The 19,070-nt window shown below is 30.4% G+C and overlaps 1 protein-coding gene and 1 long non-coding RNA gene across 2 annotated transcripts; one reads left to right on the top strand and one right to left on the bottom strand.

Annotated features, from left to right (window-relative positions):
* Window positions 1-370: 370 nt before the first annotated feature.
* Window positions 371-3,502, top strand: LOC131646535 (uncharacterized). Its single transcript, XR_009297511.1, has 6 exons — window positions 371-572; window positions 965-1,231; window positions 1,327-1,552; window positions 2,033-2,121; window positions 2,190-2,580; window positions 3,214-3,502. It is a non-coding gene; the product is annotated as an uncharacterized LOC131646535 (long non-coding RNA).
* Window positions 3,503-6,802: 3,300 nt separating this feature from the next.
* Window positions 6,803-8,824, bottom strand: LOC131646534 (putative SNAP25 homologous protein SNAP30). Its single transcript, XM_058916554.1, has 5 exons — window positions 8,208-8,824; window positions 8,002-8,095; window positions 7,582-7,712; window positions 7,359-7,456; window positions 6,803-7,103 (listed from the first exon to the last, which is right to left on the bottom strand). Exons 1-5 carry the CDS (start codon window positions 8,655-8,657, stop codon window positions 7,004-7,006), a joined length of 873 nt encoding a protein of 290 aa, XP_058772537.1. The 5' UTR covers window positions 8,658-8,824; the 3' UTR covers window positions 6,803-7,003.
* Between the last annotated feature and the right edge of the window lie 10,246 nt (window positions 8,825-19,070).

The raw sequence follows: 19,070 nt of genomic DNA, 5'->3' as shown, positions 1-19,070 counted from the left end.
CCTATTTCTCTATTTTAAATTATTATAATCATACAATAGAAAATAGCAAGATGAGAACTTTGGCAACTTTGCCAAGTGTCATCTTTCTAGGTGCCATGCTATTTTCAGAGTTTCCATTTTAAGCAAATTTCCTATTTTTGTTTTAATTACTTAATTTTATTTTTTATTTATTTTATTTTCACAAAACATTTAATGTAAATGTAAATTAGGATACAATACCCTATTCCCTATTTTGTTGAGTTTTTCAATGCACAGGTCGTTTCATATACATTTCTTTTTCCCAATTTATTTATTCTATTTATCATTTTATTGTATTATTTTATTTACTTATTATTTTATTTGCTCATTATCATTTTTCATTATTGGGAATCTGAAACATCTTACTTTTCCTCTTCATACGCAAAATGCCTTTCTCATATACCCATTCAAATCTCATCTCATTCTTCAAATCAACATCACACGTAGCAGTTAATATTCCCAAGTTCCAATTCATCATTCATGGAGCAGCCATCATCATTCATCGATTTTCCTTCAAATTTATTTTTTTCTCATGATTTGGATCTTCTTCCCAGGTAAACAAACCTTTCAGTTGGTGTTTATGATTTTTTTGAATTTCAACCTAATTCAGTGTATAAATACGTAACCATTGATAAGGATTTGTCACATATTTGTTTCTGTTTTGGCGATTTTCATTCCTCTTCATTGCTCCTCTTACATTTTTTCATCTTTCTAATATCCTTTTCAATCTTCCCCTTTCGGTATAAACCCTTTTGTTCAGATTTGATTTTTTATAACCCTTTTATATTTTACTGTTAGTTACATGACAAAGATGTGATTTTTATTGGTTTTTGTAGTTGTGGTGTTTACTAATTATTGAATCTTTCTTCCTCTTCTTTTACTGATTATTGTTTTTCATGGTTGCTTCCGTATGCTTGAGATTAATTTGAATTCATGTTTCAATTAGGGTGGTGTTAAAGGGAAGTTTGATGAGGCGTTGAAGTAGGTGCATGAAATAGAGAAACAAGGACTGATATATGATCAGTAGACACAATCTTGATATGCTGGCAATCTATGATTCAGATTTTTATAAGTGCGTGAGATAGAGAAATGGGTTCGGATAAGCTTGCCAGCATCTAAGAAGGAATTAAGTGATACACAATCCTGATGTGGTGAACATTAACAGGCCTGCATTGGATCAAGCTGTTGTAGTGTTGACACATATACGAAAAAAGTAATTTTGTTGTATATTTCAGAATTTCCTTTTTTATGTTTATAACTGAATTCTGTATGTTAATTTGTGACACACATGAGTTTGTATCCCTGCAGCTTCTTCAAGAGGTAGGCTCATATGTTGGTGAAGTTGTCAAAGTTATCGGCAAAATTAAAGCATTGGTCAACGTCAGCTAATTTTCTGTTCTAATTTGGATCAGAACAATTTACCTCACACTTCGCTGCTATATATCAATCTATCTTTATAATCTGCTGAATGTGGTGAACATTAACAAGCATGCATTGGATCAAGCAGTTATAATGTTGACGCATATACGAAAAGGTAATTATGTTTCTATATTCCCTACAGCTTCCATTTTATTATCAACTCATTGAAAACAATTGGTTTACTCATTAAAAACGATTGATAAAGGTTTCTATCATGTTCATCCTCAAAGGTTAGGGCATTTTGTTAGGTTTTCTCTTTTCTGCTGTCTTTTCTTCATTGTGTTTCTGCTATGTTATGCGTTTTTCTTTCTGTTATGTTTATTGAATTTGGTCTATGTGTCCTTTATATGATTTTCATCGTTTTTCCATTTAAATTGGTCCTGGTAATTGATTCAAAAATTAATAAGAAAATTAATGATTGATTCAAAAAAAAAACTTGGTTTTTCCTTTTATGGTAAGTTGAATGCATTAGTATTTGATTTTGTGATATAGTTGATTGTTATTGATATGCTGACATTATAAAACTTATTTCATTAAATGCATATATATTTCTAACAAATTTGTTTCACTAAATGCTGATATGGATATTTTGTAGGTGATTTGTTCAACCCGTGTGTATAATGACGTTTGATGTTGAATCTCTCTTCAAGAATGCAACAGATATTCTTTCGAGTTCAACCAATTGTATGTATATTATCATTCATTTATTTTGAATTTTACTTATGCACTTTTTAATTAGTTGATTATTACAGGAATATCATTCAAGTCTGGGAACAATTAGACAACATCTAATTATGTTCAACTAGCTTCTACAATTATTTGGGTTCATATCATTTACCTCAAACTACTGTAGGATGACGGATTAGATGCAAAGGCTAATAATGATAAGGCTTATTGGATATGAGAATTGTCTATGGCAGGGATACATAGTCCTTAATAGGCCATGAGAATTGTATATGAGTGCATGTCATTTAGTTTCTAATGTTATTTATGAATATTCTTGATTTTAGGAATTTTTTTAATTTGATTTGAAAATATAATAGGAATCCCTTAAGAAGATTGCTTCTACTTTGATGAATGTTTCTCCCGACAATAAAAACAAGTTCCTGAAACTGATACAACTTTTGGATGGGTTCTTAAAATGTAATTTTCTTTCTCTTCTCTTATTATTTTTAACCTTTCATAGCCTCACAACAATTTGATTGACTTTTTAGGCTATTTTGAATCATTGGTTTAGGTATGCTTATGTCATTTCTTCTGCTCTTCATAATATTTTAAGGACTTTATGATTCAGGTTCAATAAGGTTCTCTTTTTAGTTTTTTTTTTACTGTCGTGTGTGTTATTAACATTTTGATGTGCTGTGAAACTGTCATACTTCAGTCTCATATCAAACATGATTTGAGAAGAATATTGCACAACTATGTGATATGAGACTCAAGATTTTTCAGTGGTTCTATAATCTGTATTTTTGGTGTAGTTCCATTTAAAGGATTTGGTTGTTATAGGAGTTATTTAAACAATTATCACATTTGATTTCGTTTCCTTTTAGTTTTTTTTATTAAAAACAGTCCTAATTGTTAGTTAATATCAACAGTTTGATTTGGTTCTCAAAGAATCAGTTCATTTTAAAAGCAACTGGCTCACTGAAAAGATCCACATGAAGTGACATTATGTCTGAAATATATTACTTGTGCAAAATCTTATACATATATGTTTATAACTATCGCTTGGTTTTATATCAAAACTAATTAATGTCCTGTGTCGATGGTTTTCAGAACATTGCAAAGGATAGTGACATCCGAGAAAACTTCAAAAGGCAATGTCAAATATAAGATGTATACTTCTAATGATTCAGGAATACTTCAAAGGTGGACTTTGCAATGTCTGGTAGCTGCAAATTTGCTTCAGTGTATATTTTTTTAGCATCTGCAGATTTAGTTACTTATTGTGAAACGATAAAGCTAGCTTATATATGAAATGAAATTGAACTACTTTTTATTTCAATTAGCGGCAGTGAAGATATGATAAAGTATTGTATTTAAATAGAATAAGTTAAACGGTTTGTTGTAGATTTTTTTTTTTAATACATTTGTATGTGGCAGTTATTGAATTAGTAATTAATTAAGGAATGAATTTTTGTTTTTTAATTATGGAATGAATTGATATCATGCTATTACAATTTTCATGTAGTGACATCTTTCAAAATTAGTAGTTACTTCTTTACCAAAATTGTTTTTATCTATTTCCTTTCCCTTCTCCATGTTATTATTTATTTTGAAATAAATCAGTCTCTTTAAGAATGGATTTTTTTTACAATTTTCTGCAATTTAACTTTAATTAAAATAAATTTATTTTGTTCATTTGGTTATTTGATTTTTATCAAAACCATGTAATTTAGTCTTTCAATTTAACAAATAATTTGTCATTTATACAATTTCATTCTACTTTAATTTTTTTGTTTGTTTTTAAATAAATGTGTGTTAAGTTTGATAGATTAATTTCTTTGATATAATTTTTTATATATTAATAATCTCAATTAGTTATCATGTTAATATAAAATATAATAATAAAAATATACTAATAGTGATAGTGGAAATAATTCATCACTTACACAAATTTATTCTATTTTAATTTTTTTTCCAACATGCTTATTGTCTTTTCTTTTTTTTTCCTTAGGTGTGTGAAGTATCGGGTTTTTGAGTGATAGAGCTATCAAGTTCTTTGATATGATATTATTTATATTAATCATTGATGTTACTCAATTCCAATGACATTTTAGTTTAAAAGGAAAATCATTAAATTGGTATATTTTCTCATTCACACTATTCATATTTAACATTTTAGTTTAAAAGGAAAATCATTAAATTGGTATATTTTCTCATTCACACTATTCATATTTATTTATCCCAATAAATATATATATATTGTTGCCTATAATTTTAACCCTTTGAATAATCCAAACATTGTTGTAAAGAAAGTGTATATTTTAGATAATTATTATAAGATAAGAGAGTGTATATTTTATCTCTATTAGAATTAATTGCCTTATTTGTAAAAAAATTAAAACAAATTATTTATTATTTATGATATATTTTATTTTAATTTAGACATATGCAAATCAAATAAAATAGAATATATTTTTTAAAATTGTGCTATTATACTATAAAATAAATATATTATTTATAAAAGACCTAAATAATGCACTGAGTTTAAGTTATAAGCTAAAAACAAATTAATATTTTATGTTGTATTTAATATGATGAGGAAAAAAACAATACCATAGATTTATAAATGGTGAAAATAAATTTGAAGATGACAATATCATTTTTGATTTAGCCAATTAAGTATGATTTATTTTATTAATTTATGAAAAAAAACATGAGACAATTATAATAGTTGAATTCACATATTTTTCCTGTCTACCAGTATTTTGTTTGCTTTTCATATTTTATTTTTTCTAAAATGTAACTCAGTGTCTCCATTTTAAAAAAATAGAAACATACAAGTAATATCACTATTGCATACACCAATTATCTAGGTTGATTAGTATAATTGTCGCATACACCGATTAATTAGGTTGATTAAGGTATTTTTTATAGAGACAGTAGTAAATAATAACAAACAATAATACTAATAATTCTACTGCTTGATAATATAATAGTTATAGACAAAAAAAAAAACTAAAATAAAAATAGAAAATGATTAGAATTTAATAAAATAAAAAATGTTTGATTTGGTCTTTATTTTTTAAGCTAAATAAATATGATGATATCTTAATTAAAAATTGATGTCATGGAGCGTTCTCTTTTCTTTTTTTTAGATTTAATTTTTTTGTTTTTTAGTTTTATTTTAATTTGATTTTTATTTAGTAGGGGATATTCATTAATTAAATAATAATTAGTCAAAATAATGGAGGCTTTTGTTCCTTTTTTTGTTAAGTTTGTTTTTTATTATTTTGAAATAAAATAAAAATTAAATCAATTTTAAATTATTTGTTGTTTTTACTAAATAAAATTTAGTTTAAATTTTTTTTAAGGAATGAGGCGCTCCTTCCCCTTTTGAAGGATAATTTTTATTTTATTTTATTTATTTGTTATTCATTTAATTTAATTTTTTAAATAAATTTTAATTATTAATTAATAAATAAACCATAATAGCTTTGGATTTTATATTTTATTTTCTTTTTTAAAAAATTAATAATTAAATAATAATTAAACTTTTTAGAATCCTGAGCGCCTCTTTCCGTTTTGTTCCGTGCCTCGCACGGGTATAAATACTAGTTACCAATAATATTTAAATAAAAAATATCCGTGCATCGCACGGGTGTAGGTCTAGTTTTTTTTTTAAAATAGTTAATTTCCATTTTATATATGTACTTTGGTTAAATTTCTTTACTTCATTTTTTCATATCGTTCATAAAAGACTACATCACAAATAATACATCCGGGTCTCTAACTAGTTATATACAATAATGTTGCAGGAGATATTGAGGAAATAGTCCATAATGTGAATATGTATTCTTGGTGGTGGCTTGCTATGGTCACTAAACATTAAGTGATGCGTGTAATTTTTATGATTGGAACCATAGTCCTTTAGATTAATCCTTATACTGTAACTGTTTCGAGTACGGTGTACTCTATTTTATATTAATATCATTAATTATAAAAAAAAAACTATTATTATTTAAGTTGTAATTTGAATTTTTTGTTGTTGCCATGATGTTATCTCGCGAAATAAAAATTCTTTTTAACAAAATCAAGTCATTCTGTCTTCTGACGTTCTTGCACCAAAACAAAATTCAGTAGACAACTTTCTCATTTTTCATTTTATGCCAGTAGGTGTTCCAAAAGTACCCTTTTTAATTCTTGGCGATGAGGAAGCTTCTTGGATTGACTTATACAATCGAATTTATGAAGAAAGACTACGTTTTTTAGGTCAAGAGGTTAACAGTGAAATATCAAATCAATTTGTTGGTCTAATGGTATATCTTAATTTACAGGACAAAAACAAAGATTTGTATATTTTTATAAATTCTCCAGGCGGAGAGGTTCTATCTTAATTTTGGATTTACGTTGAATTTTGATTTATATTAAATTTAAGTTATAATAATGCTATTGATGTTTTGTTTGGAGAATACCCTTGTAATGGATGAAATCATATTGTTTACATAAAAAAAACTAAATATTACCATTTTGATGCACGTCTGGCCAACACTACTATGTACGCCTTTCTATAATTGTTATGTCAATTACAAAGAAAATATTAATAAAAAATTAATGATATATTTAGTACAATCATTTTGGTATAATATTTACCCTAACTAGATATTAGTAACATATTTTTGTAAAAAAAAAAAGTACTATATTTGCTCTTAAAATCCATCTTCTTTTACTCGTAGTCTAAAAATAGTTCTAAAGCATTTGTTAAGTGCTCTTAGCAAAATAGGGAAGTGAAAAATTCAGAAAACAAATGAAAATCACAACCTATAAGTTAAACCACCATAACAAAGAAAGAAAAATATTTAAACAAATTCAAAAGAACAACCCTTTCAGCCTATCACCTGTCTCATTTCCCTACTAATTTGCGTGCACGCTGATTTGCACCTTTTACTCGAGAGTTTAGTTCATCAACATCGTCACTAAGATAATCAAGTGCTTTGTTTTGGCTGCAAAATCATCAACAACAAAAATGCAACATTAGTATTATTATTATCATTAATATTACTATTATTGTTGTTGTTATTAAAGTATACAAGTTGATTGGCGCTAGACTTAATTGAGAAGACTAGGGTTCGATCCATCCCAACTGCAATTGAGATGGATTGATACCACTTGTTACCAGAGCTTATCCCAAATCAGATTAGACGGTCCAGTAAACCGGATATTTTGTTGAAAAATAAAAAGTATACAAACAGAATTACCTATCTAACTCAGTTCCCATAGTAACGGCCATGCCCTTCAAATCGCCCAAGATATCACTGAGATCAGAGAGTGCATCATCTTGTTTGGCTTTTTCATGCTGTGTTAGTAACAAAAAATATATGTTAATCTAATGAGAATGTTACTTCAATTCAAAAAATAATATTTCATGCATTTATTAATAATTAATTAAGTACAAATCAATAGAAAAAACAAAATACATACATCAACTTTCTGATAGGCATTGGCTGATTCATTAGGAGGTGTGGTTGGTGCAGAACGTCCCTTAGGCAAAGGAGCTAATCCCAACTTTTCTCTATCTTCCTTATTTTTTACATTCTTTTTCGATGGATTTTCTGTTAACACACCAAATTCAATTATAATATTACTATATGCATGGTTTAGTTTCTAAAAAATGTGTGTATATAAATAAGTGGATGATATTTCAAAACAAATTATTTTACAATCGCCTATGAGTAGATCCTAAAAACACAATTTAAAACCATATCACTAATGACTATTTTACAATCTCGAGGAGATCCAAAAGCAACATGTTGTTATAAGACTAAAAGCTTAACACTAAACTTATACTTAGAAAAAAAACTAAATGTTTATAATTCATAAGCATAAATTTGAGAAGAAAACCTGATGTAATTACGGGGCCTGTGATTGTCTTGCCCTTCTTTGGTTTCCATGGCATAGAGAACATGCCCCCAAGATTGTTTAGAAGTTTTTCACCCTATGAGAGTTAAAATGTTACTTTTAAAATAATATATATTACAAAGATCATAAGTAACCGCGAAAACAGTCGCGACAAAACGGTATTGGAAGGAAACAAAATACACACATACCTTACTTAAATCCTTCTCAGTATCAACAACCATATTGTGAGTCCTTGTAATCTGATCACCTTGTTGGTGCAACATGTCAAGAGTCCTCGTAGCATCACTTCTAATATCCTCCGCAATCCTCAAGCAATTATTAACACTATTTGTTGTCTCCTCAGATTTGTACACTGCATAATTTTCAAGCTCCTGAACACTTTGATTCTCTAGCCCTCCAGAATCCTTAAAACCGGTTTTGTACTTGGCTTTTGAAGCGGCCGACGTCGCGGTTGAGGTAGGCTTTCTTCCCCAATCGTCGTCGTCATCTTCGTCGAAGTAGTTTCCTTTTGACTTAGGCACTAGGACGGGTTCTGAAGAAGTTCTTCTAGCTGGAGTTAGGGTTGTGTTCTTATCCGGTTCGGTTTCTGAACCGGCGGATGTAGTATTTGGTGGTGGTGGTTTTCGAAAACCGAACATTTTCACGGTTAGGAGAAGAAATGGTTTTCAAGGTATATATGCAATAATAATATGTTGTGTGGGTACACAAACCCAAACGTTGTGATGGGTTTGCGTACAAAAAAGGAGAAGAAGAAGAAGAAGATAGAAGAAAAGAATGAGAAATGGTTGATACAAAGATGAGAGAGTGAGAATTGTCTCTATTTTGGTGAAAAATAAGGAAACGATGAAAGGAGGCGCGAAAAAACAGAGATCTTTGCTCTTTTTCAACCATACACCCTTTGACAATTTTAGACTCTAATGAACAATGTATATAACCTTTAAACTAGAAAATATATATGTTTTTAATCAAAATTACTTTACAAATATTTTGTCCATATTATTGAATAAATAATATATTTATTAAATATTTTTATGATAACAATCAAACTGAACCTTTATATGTCAAAAAAGTATTTTAAGTCACCATTTAAGAAGTTAATTTTTATTTCTTTATTTTTTATATAATCTAATTTTTTTAATTTTTTAATTGTCTTAGAGTTAAAAAATCAATTTTAAATTAAATTTAATAATTTGTCTTATAGCTATATGATTTATTGTAATCTATAAATATGTCGGTTAATGATCTGAATAAAAAATACATTACAAATTTGATTTATATTAATGATCTGAATAAAAAATACATTACAAATTTGATTTATATTAAAATGGAGTGTTTATTAAAGAAGATAAGTATAACTTTTCGGCCAAAGCTTTGAATTATTAGGGCCTTATTTCTCTAGGAATCAGAGTGCAAAAAAGAAAAGAAAAAAAAAATAAATGTAATTTCTAATATAAGAATATAAGAAAATAGTGCATAATTTAAGAATCATTAAGAACCGTAAAGTTTTTTCTCACAATGATTTCTATAAATTCACACACAAATAAGGACAGGCCTAAAGGATCTATAATCTATAGGTTGACCTATTTAAGTGTGACTTGATTTGTCATATTTAATAAAGAAAAAAGTTAATCTTAGTCTTTTTTTTAAATTCTATTTAATAAAATATATCAGATTTAAGTTATTAAAAAAAGTTTATAAAATTTTATAAGTCGGCCTATATATGAATATTTATTAGAAAATAGATTAAATAGTATATAAAAAGTTGTGTCGTCTATTTTAAAAATATATAAAATGGATTATTTGAAAGCTTTAATATGAAACAAAGTTTAAAATATAATTTTAAGACAGACCAAACTTTTAAAAAGATCAGACAGACAAATAAAAAAGTTTATAATAATACATATACCAAATTCATACCTTAAAAATTTATCGTATGTTAGACTCAGACCTTCCAACGCATGGTCTGGTCTAGCATATTCTCACTCCTATACACAAAAATGTGATTTTGAATTTGAATCTGGCTGATGTCGTAGAGCTTAACAATGTTGTCATTTTTCAGTTGAAATATGAGTTGCTAAGAAAAAAAAGTTTAATCTACTATTTGATTAATTAAAAATATCGAATATGAAGTTTAATTAATCCAATTAAAATTAAATTACATACATATAGATAAATGATTTTCATGTATTTAAACTCAAATTTTGATTGATCATTGGTCCCCATCTCCAATCTCCATTGCAGATGAAGAACTAAAACTCAAACTCACACCAAACAATTGGGGAAGGCCTACACAATTAACCAAATGATTGGGACAACATCTCAATGACTTGTAATAGCCTTTATCAAATATTTCTATATTTGGCAAGACAATCAATTAAATATTTATGGGTCATTCAATCGATTGGACCTTAAGCCAATCGATTAGCTATTCAATTTTTCCCATAGATATTTTCCTTATTGGATTTTTATTTTACTATATAAAATGAGAGTTTCCTCCTTTTCATTTCACACAATTTTCTTAAGTTTTACATTTTTTTTTTGGAATTTATCTTTCAATTATCTCTCTCTCTCAAAATAATTTTTCTTTCACTTAAGTTGTCTTGATGCTTTTGAGTTAAATATTATTTGTGAGGAAGAATTTGTAAATGGTCATGTTCTTGCCTTAATCCATGAGAGTATGATGAAAATTGGGTTTGGTTTATGAGACAAAGCACCTGTAAAATCTCTATTTTTGTTTCTAGAACTTTGCGGGAAAAAATATTGTTTTGGTTAATGAGATTAGCCTGAAAATTTATAAACAGTTTATTAGCTTAGCCTGAGATAAAAGCTATCTTTGGTTGGAGATAAGCCTATAAAATCTTAAGATTATAATATATTAAGGTTTGTGGATTTAACCTGTAAAAGCTTAAAGTTTATAATCAAAATTTCAAGACCTCTTGGAGACAAGAGTAGGCCAACGGTCGACCGAACCTAGATAAATATCCGGTGCAATCTCTCTAATCTTTATCCTCTTTAATTTGTACTATATATTGTCTTTATTTTCGATGTTATTTACTCTTAAGAAATTACTATCACAATTTAAAGTATAATTGATAAAACCACCACAATGATTATGAACCTTAAATATCACCGAAATTTCTCTGGTACATGCAATACATGTTCATACTGATATCTTAATAACAAATCTAATGTCGAGACAGATGTTCTGACATCTGTTAGGACATCCTGAACATACTTTTGAAACTGTATGATTATGCAAAAAATAAATATGTTGAAACATAAATAACACACAGAATTGTTAACACAATTTGGTGCAACATCACCTACTCTGGGGGCTACCAATCTCGGAAGGAAGTCCACTATAGTATTAGTTCAAAGCTAAACTCCTCGTTTACAACTTTCCATCCTAATCGCTATCTTGTGCTACCTCTACCTAAGACCATCCTAGATATGAGAAATCCCATATCACTTCCAATCATCGCAGCATTGTCTAACAGTCTCAGTTACTATATCGACGACCTTTCACCTAACTGAAGATCACACTTCAAAGGTCAAGTTACAAAGTAGTGACAAGGGAATACTACACTTCCAATAAAATATACTTAGTCTTGCTTCATAACTTCAACTAAGAAAAGAACTTGATCTTGCTTAAAAGCTTTGATCAAGAACATAACTCAACTATCATGCTTAAAAGCTTAAAGAGTGAGAACAAAGAACTCAACTCATTACCTAAAGGCTTCTGAGTGAGAACAACAATGTCTACCACAAGTATCAAAAGATACAAGGGTGACGTACACCTCAAGTTACACGAGAGACTCTCAAACCCTTAAACCTTAAATCCTAATTTACAAACTATGAAAGATAAAAAAACAACAGATGTTGGAAACTAGGTCTAGGGATTTCTATATATAGTCTTCAGAAGTCTTTGGGCTTCAAATTCTTTATTCACAAATACTTGATCCACACGTTTGTAGTTGTACCAATATTGTAATTAATTCTCCTTAAATCTTGAAACCAATCTTCAAATCTTCAATCATTAATATATGAGTATTAATTTTGTTCGAGATTTGATTTTCTTGTTCCAGATGAAATCATCTTGACCTGCAAAATATACTAAGATAAATCTGGAATAAATCTCATAGGATCCAATTAAATCGATCAAGATTTAAAACAGCTCTGCACAAATGTTTTGGTTCATGATGTTACAACATCTGTTAGAATATATGTCTTTTCAAAGTAGCCCAAACTCTATTGTACTAAAATAATTCTGCTTGAAGTCCAATATTGTTGTATTAGTTAGGATGTTATGACATTTTGTCTTACATCTTCACCAGAGGTGTGTTTTAGCAAAATTAATGCCAACCAACCTCAAAGCTTATGGAGCTAACTATCTCCCCCTTTGACAAATTTTGGCTAAAACACCTTTTGCACAATAAACCCGGGGAGAGGAACACACACAAGCTACACGATGATCATGTATACTTGGCACATGAGGAAGAAGATAGCCTGCAGTTTCAGACCTATCCACTCACTCCCCTTAAATCCGAGAATCAAATTTTGTCACAAGGAGATTGGAGAACTTCCCTTGTACTCAAGAAACAAAAAAGAATTCTACCTTAAATAATTCAAGTTAGAAGACGATGTGACATAAATAATACATATTAGAAGACCATGTAACAGAAGAAAGAATACAACGTACATGATGTTGGAACACTTGATAGAACATCATGTATACAACCACAACTTGAGTAGTAGAAGAAACAAAAACATAAAACCCTTATGATAGATAGTCATACTCCCCCTAAAGTTATCAACACAGTGACAAGATCCAATGACAAACACACGACTATTTGGACACGCGACTATTTCTCCCCCTTTTTAGCCAAAAATTGACAAAATTAGAGTTGAAACAATAATAGACTCACAAAAACAACTAAAAACTGACTCTTTCTAACCAAACAAAAATGAAACAAAACAAGTTACACCCACAAAACAGACACAAGTACGAAAAAACTTTGACAGATGCAACTGACACAGGCAAACAAAACTCACCCAATTTTAGATAATGTGAGAACTAAAACTTCCTAATGTCAATACTTTTGGAGGTTTCATTCATGTGAAATGCAACTTGTGTGAATGTTAAGGACAGCAGGGTATTTATGCAAAGGAAAGTTACTTTGGAATGTAACAAAGCCTTGTTTGTAACGACAGGTCAGTAAATGCATGTGTTTTGGAAGAAGATAAAATCATCCTTGCTAACGATGCACCATACAATATAGGAGAGAGAAGCTGTCTTGTTCAACTTTTCTCTTTCCAAGCTTTGACTGAGGAATTTGTTACAACATTTTGAATAACATTCTTCATGTCATTGAAAATGTATTCTCATCAGGTGACGCATGACACAAGGTGAAGACTTACAGTTGGCTAACCGGCCAAATAGTTACTTCAATGTCCTTCTGCAGTGCAAATCCAAGATTACCTTTCCCATTTCAATCTGACTTGCATTTCATGCCTTAAATATGATGCAAGTCTACTCAAAGAAGCATGTGGGATCGCCCACATACAAGAATATACAACAAAATAGAGAGCTGCAAGGAAATACAACTCCCGAGTAATCTCTATGGATATCAAAGAAAGGCTATCACATGGCACCTACAAGTTAGAAATATTTAATGGTGAACCTATCCATAGATCTTGGAATTAAGTATATTCGAGGCTCTATTGCATATAATCTTTTTTTTCCAATTTAATAAGGCAAGGAAGCATACTGCCATAATTTGTATATGACTCAATATATCAATAAAAGGAGTAAGGTGACACTCTTTTCCTTAGAAATTGAGGGGTTTTAAATGAGTCTCCATATTTACTAAGTTATGCTCTCTTTAGCTCACCCATTGAGTATATAAAAAATCATTGCGTCCTCTAAGATATCATTGCGCCCTTCAGAGTATTGTCGTGCCTTTCAAAGTATTATTAATATTTTCTTTGGGATATTATTGCACCCTTTAGAGTATCGTGCATTCTTCAGGGTATTATTGCACCCTCTAAGATATCTTTGCACCATTAGAGACAATTTAGCACCCTAAAGAAAGTTGTTATGTCCAAAATTCGCCTAAATCAACCAAATTGCCATCGTACACTAGACCGCCAAAACAATATTATACAAGGAATGGCTCACCCAAAATTTTCAACTTTTAAAGAACATACAAATACGACAACCAAATCAAAATAAGTTATTCAACACAGAAAAGCGAAAATTCTATTAAACATTAACATCCTTTGGGCGCCATCATATTCAAAGACATATTGTTAGAGGAATTTAAGGCTAAACAACAATGTTCAAAGATTCAGCCAAATCAAAATGACAAACAAAAATAAAACATATGATAGCTCGCTTAAGAAGAAACTAAAAGCTTCATTAATCATAAAACACTTAAAAAGAAAATCTTATTGTATCTCAAAAATTCATACATGAAAGTCACATAATACGAATTAGTCCATCCTTTTAACTACACTATTAAATTAAGAGATTAATGTAAAGTTATTTCATGTATAATATGTTCTTTTTCAAGCACTTCTTCTTTAAGTTTCAATAAATAAATCAATTATTAAATCTTTGTGAACCTTAAAAATTTACCCACGAAAGTAATTAGTATCAAAAGTTTTCTAAATAAAATAATACCAAAAGCATTCCAATTTCAAGAACATTAATAACATTAATAACACAATAAAATGTATCAAAGTTAGCAATAACTATTCAATTTGGTTGTATACCCTTTATCAAGGTACACCCATGACCTAACACTAGTATCATAGAATAAGATACAATATCAAACTCTAACCCACTTTCTAAAAACCAAACCAAATTGCTTCACTTTTATCTTGTAAATCATACAATCTTAATTAAAAATAAGCAATTATTTTAGGTATACGTCATGAACACATACCAGTCAAAACACAACCATACATAATTATAGGTCATTAAAATCACCCAACCCAAAATACCATTTTCCCTCTCTAACCCAACTTTCTTTTTTTCTTTGGCCATCCCAAAAGTCACAATTGTTTGAAATCATCCACACCATCCCTTACAAAAATCCACATATAAATTCCATGACCCTTTTGATGTGATTGAAAGATGTGAACTTGATTGGTGACTACATATCCAAAACCCTAAAATTAATTGACCTAGCCCCCCTTTCTTTTTCTTTGCCATTACACACTTTCATGTGTCTCTTGTTTTGCATTAATACTCTCATTTTCTTTAAACTTCATCATCCTCAATTCCTCATCATTCACATTTCACTCCTTCTTTCATTCTTCATCAAACCTCACTTTTCACTTCCCATTCCTCTGTTTTTCCTCTGTTTTAGAAATGAAGAGATCTCTATCTTCATCACCATGTAGAAGACTCATCATCTTCTTGTTCCTTCTCTTTTTCTTCTCTTTAGCCAATTGTAGACTTCATTCCCCAAAACACCCATTTTCTTCTTCTTCAAGAAACACTCACAACCAACATCTTCATCTTCTTGATTGTGATTCTTTTTCTAAGAGAAACACTCATTCCTTATGCACCAAGCTACAAAGATTACATAAACAAGTTTCACCTTCCAATGATTATGAGATTGATCCAAGATTTGGTGTAGAGAAGAGGCTAGTTCCAACTGGACCAAACCCACTTCACAACTGATTCTGTTTCCATTTCACCATTTTTATGCATATACAACTTGAATAACAAAACTTCATCATTTTCTTCTTTCTTCATAGTTTATATTTATCATCTTTTTATGGAGTCTTCATCATATTCTTGCATGCCCATGATGCAACAAGAATGAATGTTTATACAACAATAGCTACAACTAATGTCGATGAAGAAAGATACAATCTTTGAAGACGATAGCAACTCAAAGCTCACAAGTTCAAGATTATTTTCTCGTTCTTACGTGATTTTAAATTACAGTCTACAACGGTAAATATCACTAGCAACATTTTTCCGACATTCGATTGTAATATAAGAATTTGTAGAGCAACTATAAAAATGTCAAAGTGTTAGGTTCTATATGCCACTTTTGTTTTCTCTTGTGACCAAATTTTAATATTGTATTAAACTTTCTTGTATTTTATTTATTTTTAGAATAATTTCCATATAGTTTTCAGGCTTGGTGAATTGTGTAAATTCCTAATTCCATGCTGAATCTGAAAACAAGCATAGAAATGGAACTTTTGGGGACAACATTGAAGAGAATATGGTTGGAGTTGTGGGTCAAGAGGACCCCATGAGTTTCATTAATATTGGAGCCACCAAAGGACAAGGATGTATCTATTTATGGCTAAATGTCAATAGGTTCGTTGGTGTACTATGTCGGTTACTTATCCTTTTTTGACTAAATTTCTTAGTTTTCTTATGTAAAAAGTATTATTCATTTATAATTGGTATTTGAGTATTATTCTCTATATTATTATTGAAATGTGGCCAACTATACTCGGACAAATGGGGTGTTCAGGTATGAAATGGGACGAGGTTGCAAATTTATTGTTAGTTAGGTTTTAGGAAACGGTTGGAGCCTGCACTTGAATATGAAATTTGGCCAAGCATAATTAATGTGAATGTTAGGTTGATGCACACGTAAATTTAATATTGTAGAGTTAGAAGAAGAAAAAAAATCTAAATGTGAGGCTCATTATTTTCTTGCCAAAATCAACGACAGCGTATATGTATGTTGGAATAATATTGAAACTACCGTCGTGCGGTGACATATCAAAGCAAAAGATATAAATATGGAGTCCGCCTATGCTTCGGCTTATGACAGTTTGGAGATTTCGATTTGGACGTCGGTCGAGACCGGAAAAGTAGTATTTTAATTAGGACCGACGAAGTTGGAATGTGGCTTAGTCTGACGTTTGGTTTAAATTAAGTCGGATTATTTTCGGTTCTTGTACACGTTTTAATTAGAATTGATAGTCAAATTAGTGTTAAATTAGAGTTATTTGTGGAGAGTTCTTTTTGGAGTTTGACCTGACTCTGCGCTTTATGGACATAGAATTCAAAGAATTTAATGACTTTGATCTTAAACGTGTACTTCTTCAGATTAAATCTCATGTCAAACTATTGTACAAGGTTGAATACAATAGTAAGATTGTCTTCGTGTAACCCTACGTCCTCGAATTCGACAATCAAGTCATCTATGTAGACTTATAGCATGTCGATGTTCACTTACTCAAAAATCTTATCCGTCATCCTCAAGTAAATACAACCTACATTTTTAAATAAAATGTTATTACATTGTATTTATATTTGGTGTGCTCCATCAAGAACATTGTCTTATTATGACTCTTCTCGTTCATGGAAATCTGGTTGTACTTGGAATAGGCATCCAAGAGAAATAAAGCAAAGGTGCGTCCAAGAGAAATAAAGCAAAGGGGAAGATAAAGGATAGAATTAGAGAGAAAAGAAATTAAATTACAGAAAATAAAGAGATAGAGTTTGAGAGATTACAATAGAGATTTTACACGAATTGGTCTCCAAACCAAACAAAATTTTTAACAGACTAAACTCACAAACTTAACAGAGATTTTTACCGGCTAATCTCAATAAACAAATAGAGATTATCTCAAGAACCAGGATATTACTCAAGTGAATCGCGCTCTTGAATAAGAACAAACTGAGAACAACATCAATATACAACAACGATATCACATGTATTTTTCACACTCAAGGCACAAAGGTTGTTAGAACAAGATTTGTTCTTATCAATTATCTTAGTTTTGATGATAACAATAATATGAATTTTGCTTAAGATAATATGGTACTCTAATCCAATGCAATTTCCCTTTCAGGAAATATATAAAGAGTACGCATAATTCAGCGCTCAGAAGATGTGTCTCGAATGGTTCAGCATGCAACATCAGAACATGGTCTGGCAAGACATCAGAAGATGGTCGAAGCAGAATCAGAACATGGGTCTATGGAAGCATCAGAAGAACATGAGATCAGAAGCACTGAAGATCAGAAGATGGTATCACGCTCAGAAGCACTTCAAGGTCAGAAGATCAGAAGATGCTGTGCACCAAGCTGTTTGACTCTGATGATATTCAAACGTCGTATTCACAAACATCAGATCAGAAGGAAGTACACGTGGCAGACTACGCTGACTGACAAAAGGAACGTTAAAGCTACTAAAGGCTACGTCAGTAGACACAGCGTGAACAAGGCTCGAGGTAGTTGACAAAAGCGTATAACATTAAATGCAAAGCTGTACGGAACACGCAAAGCATTAAATGCATTCAACGGTCATCTTCTCAACGCCTATAAATATGAAGTTCTGATGAGAAGCAAGGTTAACGATTTCGCACCAATACAATTCAAATTAACTTGCTGAAACTCTGTTCAAATCTAAACTCAGAATCTTCATCTTCATCAAAGCTCACTACATTGCTGTTGTAATATCTTAGTGAGATTAAGCTTAAATTGTAAGAGAAATATCACAGTTGTGATTATCGCTTTTAAGAAGCATTTGTAAACTCTTGAATAGATTACATTAAGTTGTAAGGAACTAGAGTGATCAGTTGATCAGTATACTCTAGGAAGTCTTAGCAGTTAGCTGAGCAGGAAGTCTTGGCAGTTGGCTGAGCAGGAAGTCTTGGCAGTTGGCTGAGCAGAAAGTCTTAGGAGTGAACTAAGCCTAGAGTGATCGTGTTGATCAGTAGACTCTAGAAAAGTCTTAGGAGTGAACTAAGCAGTTGTTCCTGGAGTGATCAGGTTGTGATCAGAAGACTCTGGAAGACTTAGTTGCGGCTAAGTGGAAAACCATTGTAATCCGTGCGATTAGTGGATTAAATCCTCAGTTGAGGTAAATCATCTCTGCGGGGGTGGACTGGAGTAGCTTCGTTAACAGCGAACCAGGATAAAAATAATTGTGCATTTTATTTTTATCACTCAAGATTTTAAGTCACACTTATTCAATCCCCCCCTTTCTAAGTGTTTTTCTATCCTTCAATTGGCATCAGAGCGCCGGTTCTAAGGTGCAAGCACTTAACCGTGTTTAGAAAAG

Source organism: Vicia villosa, linkage group LG2 (assembly GCF_029867415.1).
Source record: "Vicia villosa cultivar HV-30 ecotype Madison, WI linkage group LG2, Vvil1.0, whole genome shotgun sequence".
In the NCBI taxonomy this organism is placed as follows: Eukaryota; Viridiplantae; Streptophyta; class Magnoliopsida; order Fabales; family Fabaceae; genus Vicia; species Vicia villosa.
This window is presented reverse-complemented; position numbering and strand designations above follow the sequence as displayed.

Coding starts and splice junctions, on each gene's coding strand:
- LOC131646534 (XM_058916554.1), bottom strand. CDS start 8,657: ATGTTCGGTTTTCGAAAACCACCACCACCAAATACTACATCCGCCGGT. Junction 8,096..8,207: donor CTGAGAAGGATTTAAGTAAG/GTATGTGTGTAT, acceptor TAACTCTCATAG/GGTGAAAAACTTCTAAACAA. Junction 7,713..8,001: donor AGGCCCCGTAATTACATCAG/GTTTTCTTCTCA, acceptor GTGTGTTAACAG/AAAATCCATCGAAAAAGAAT.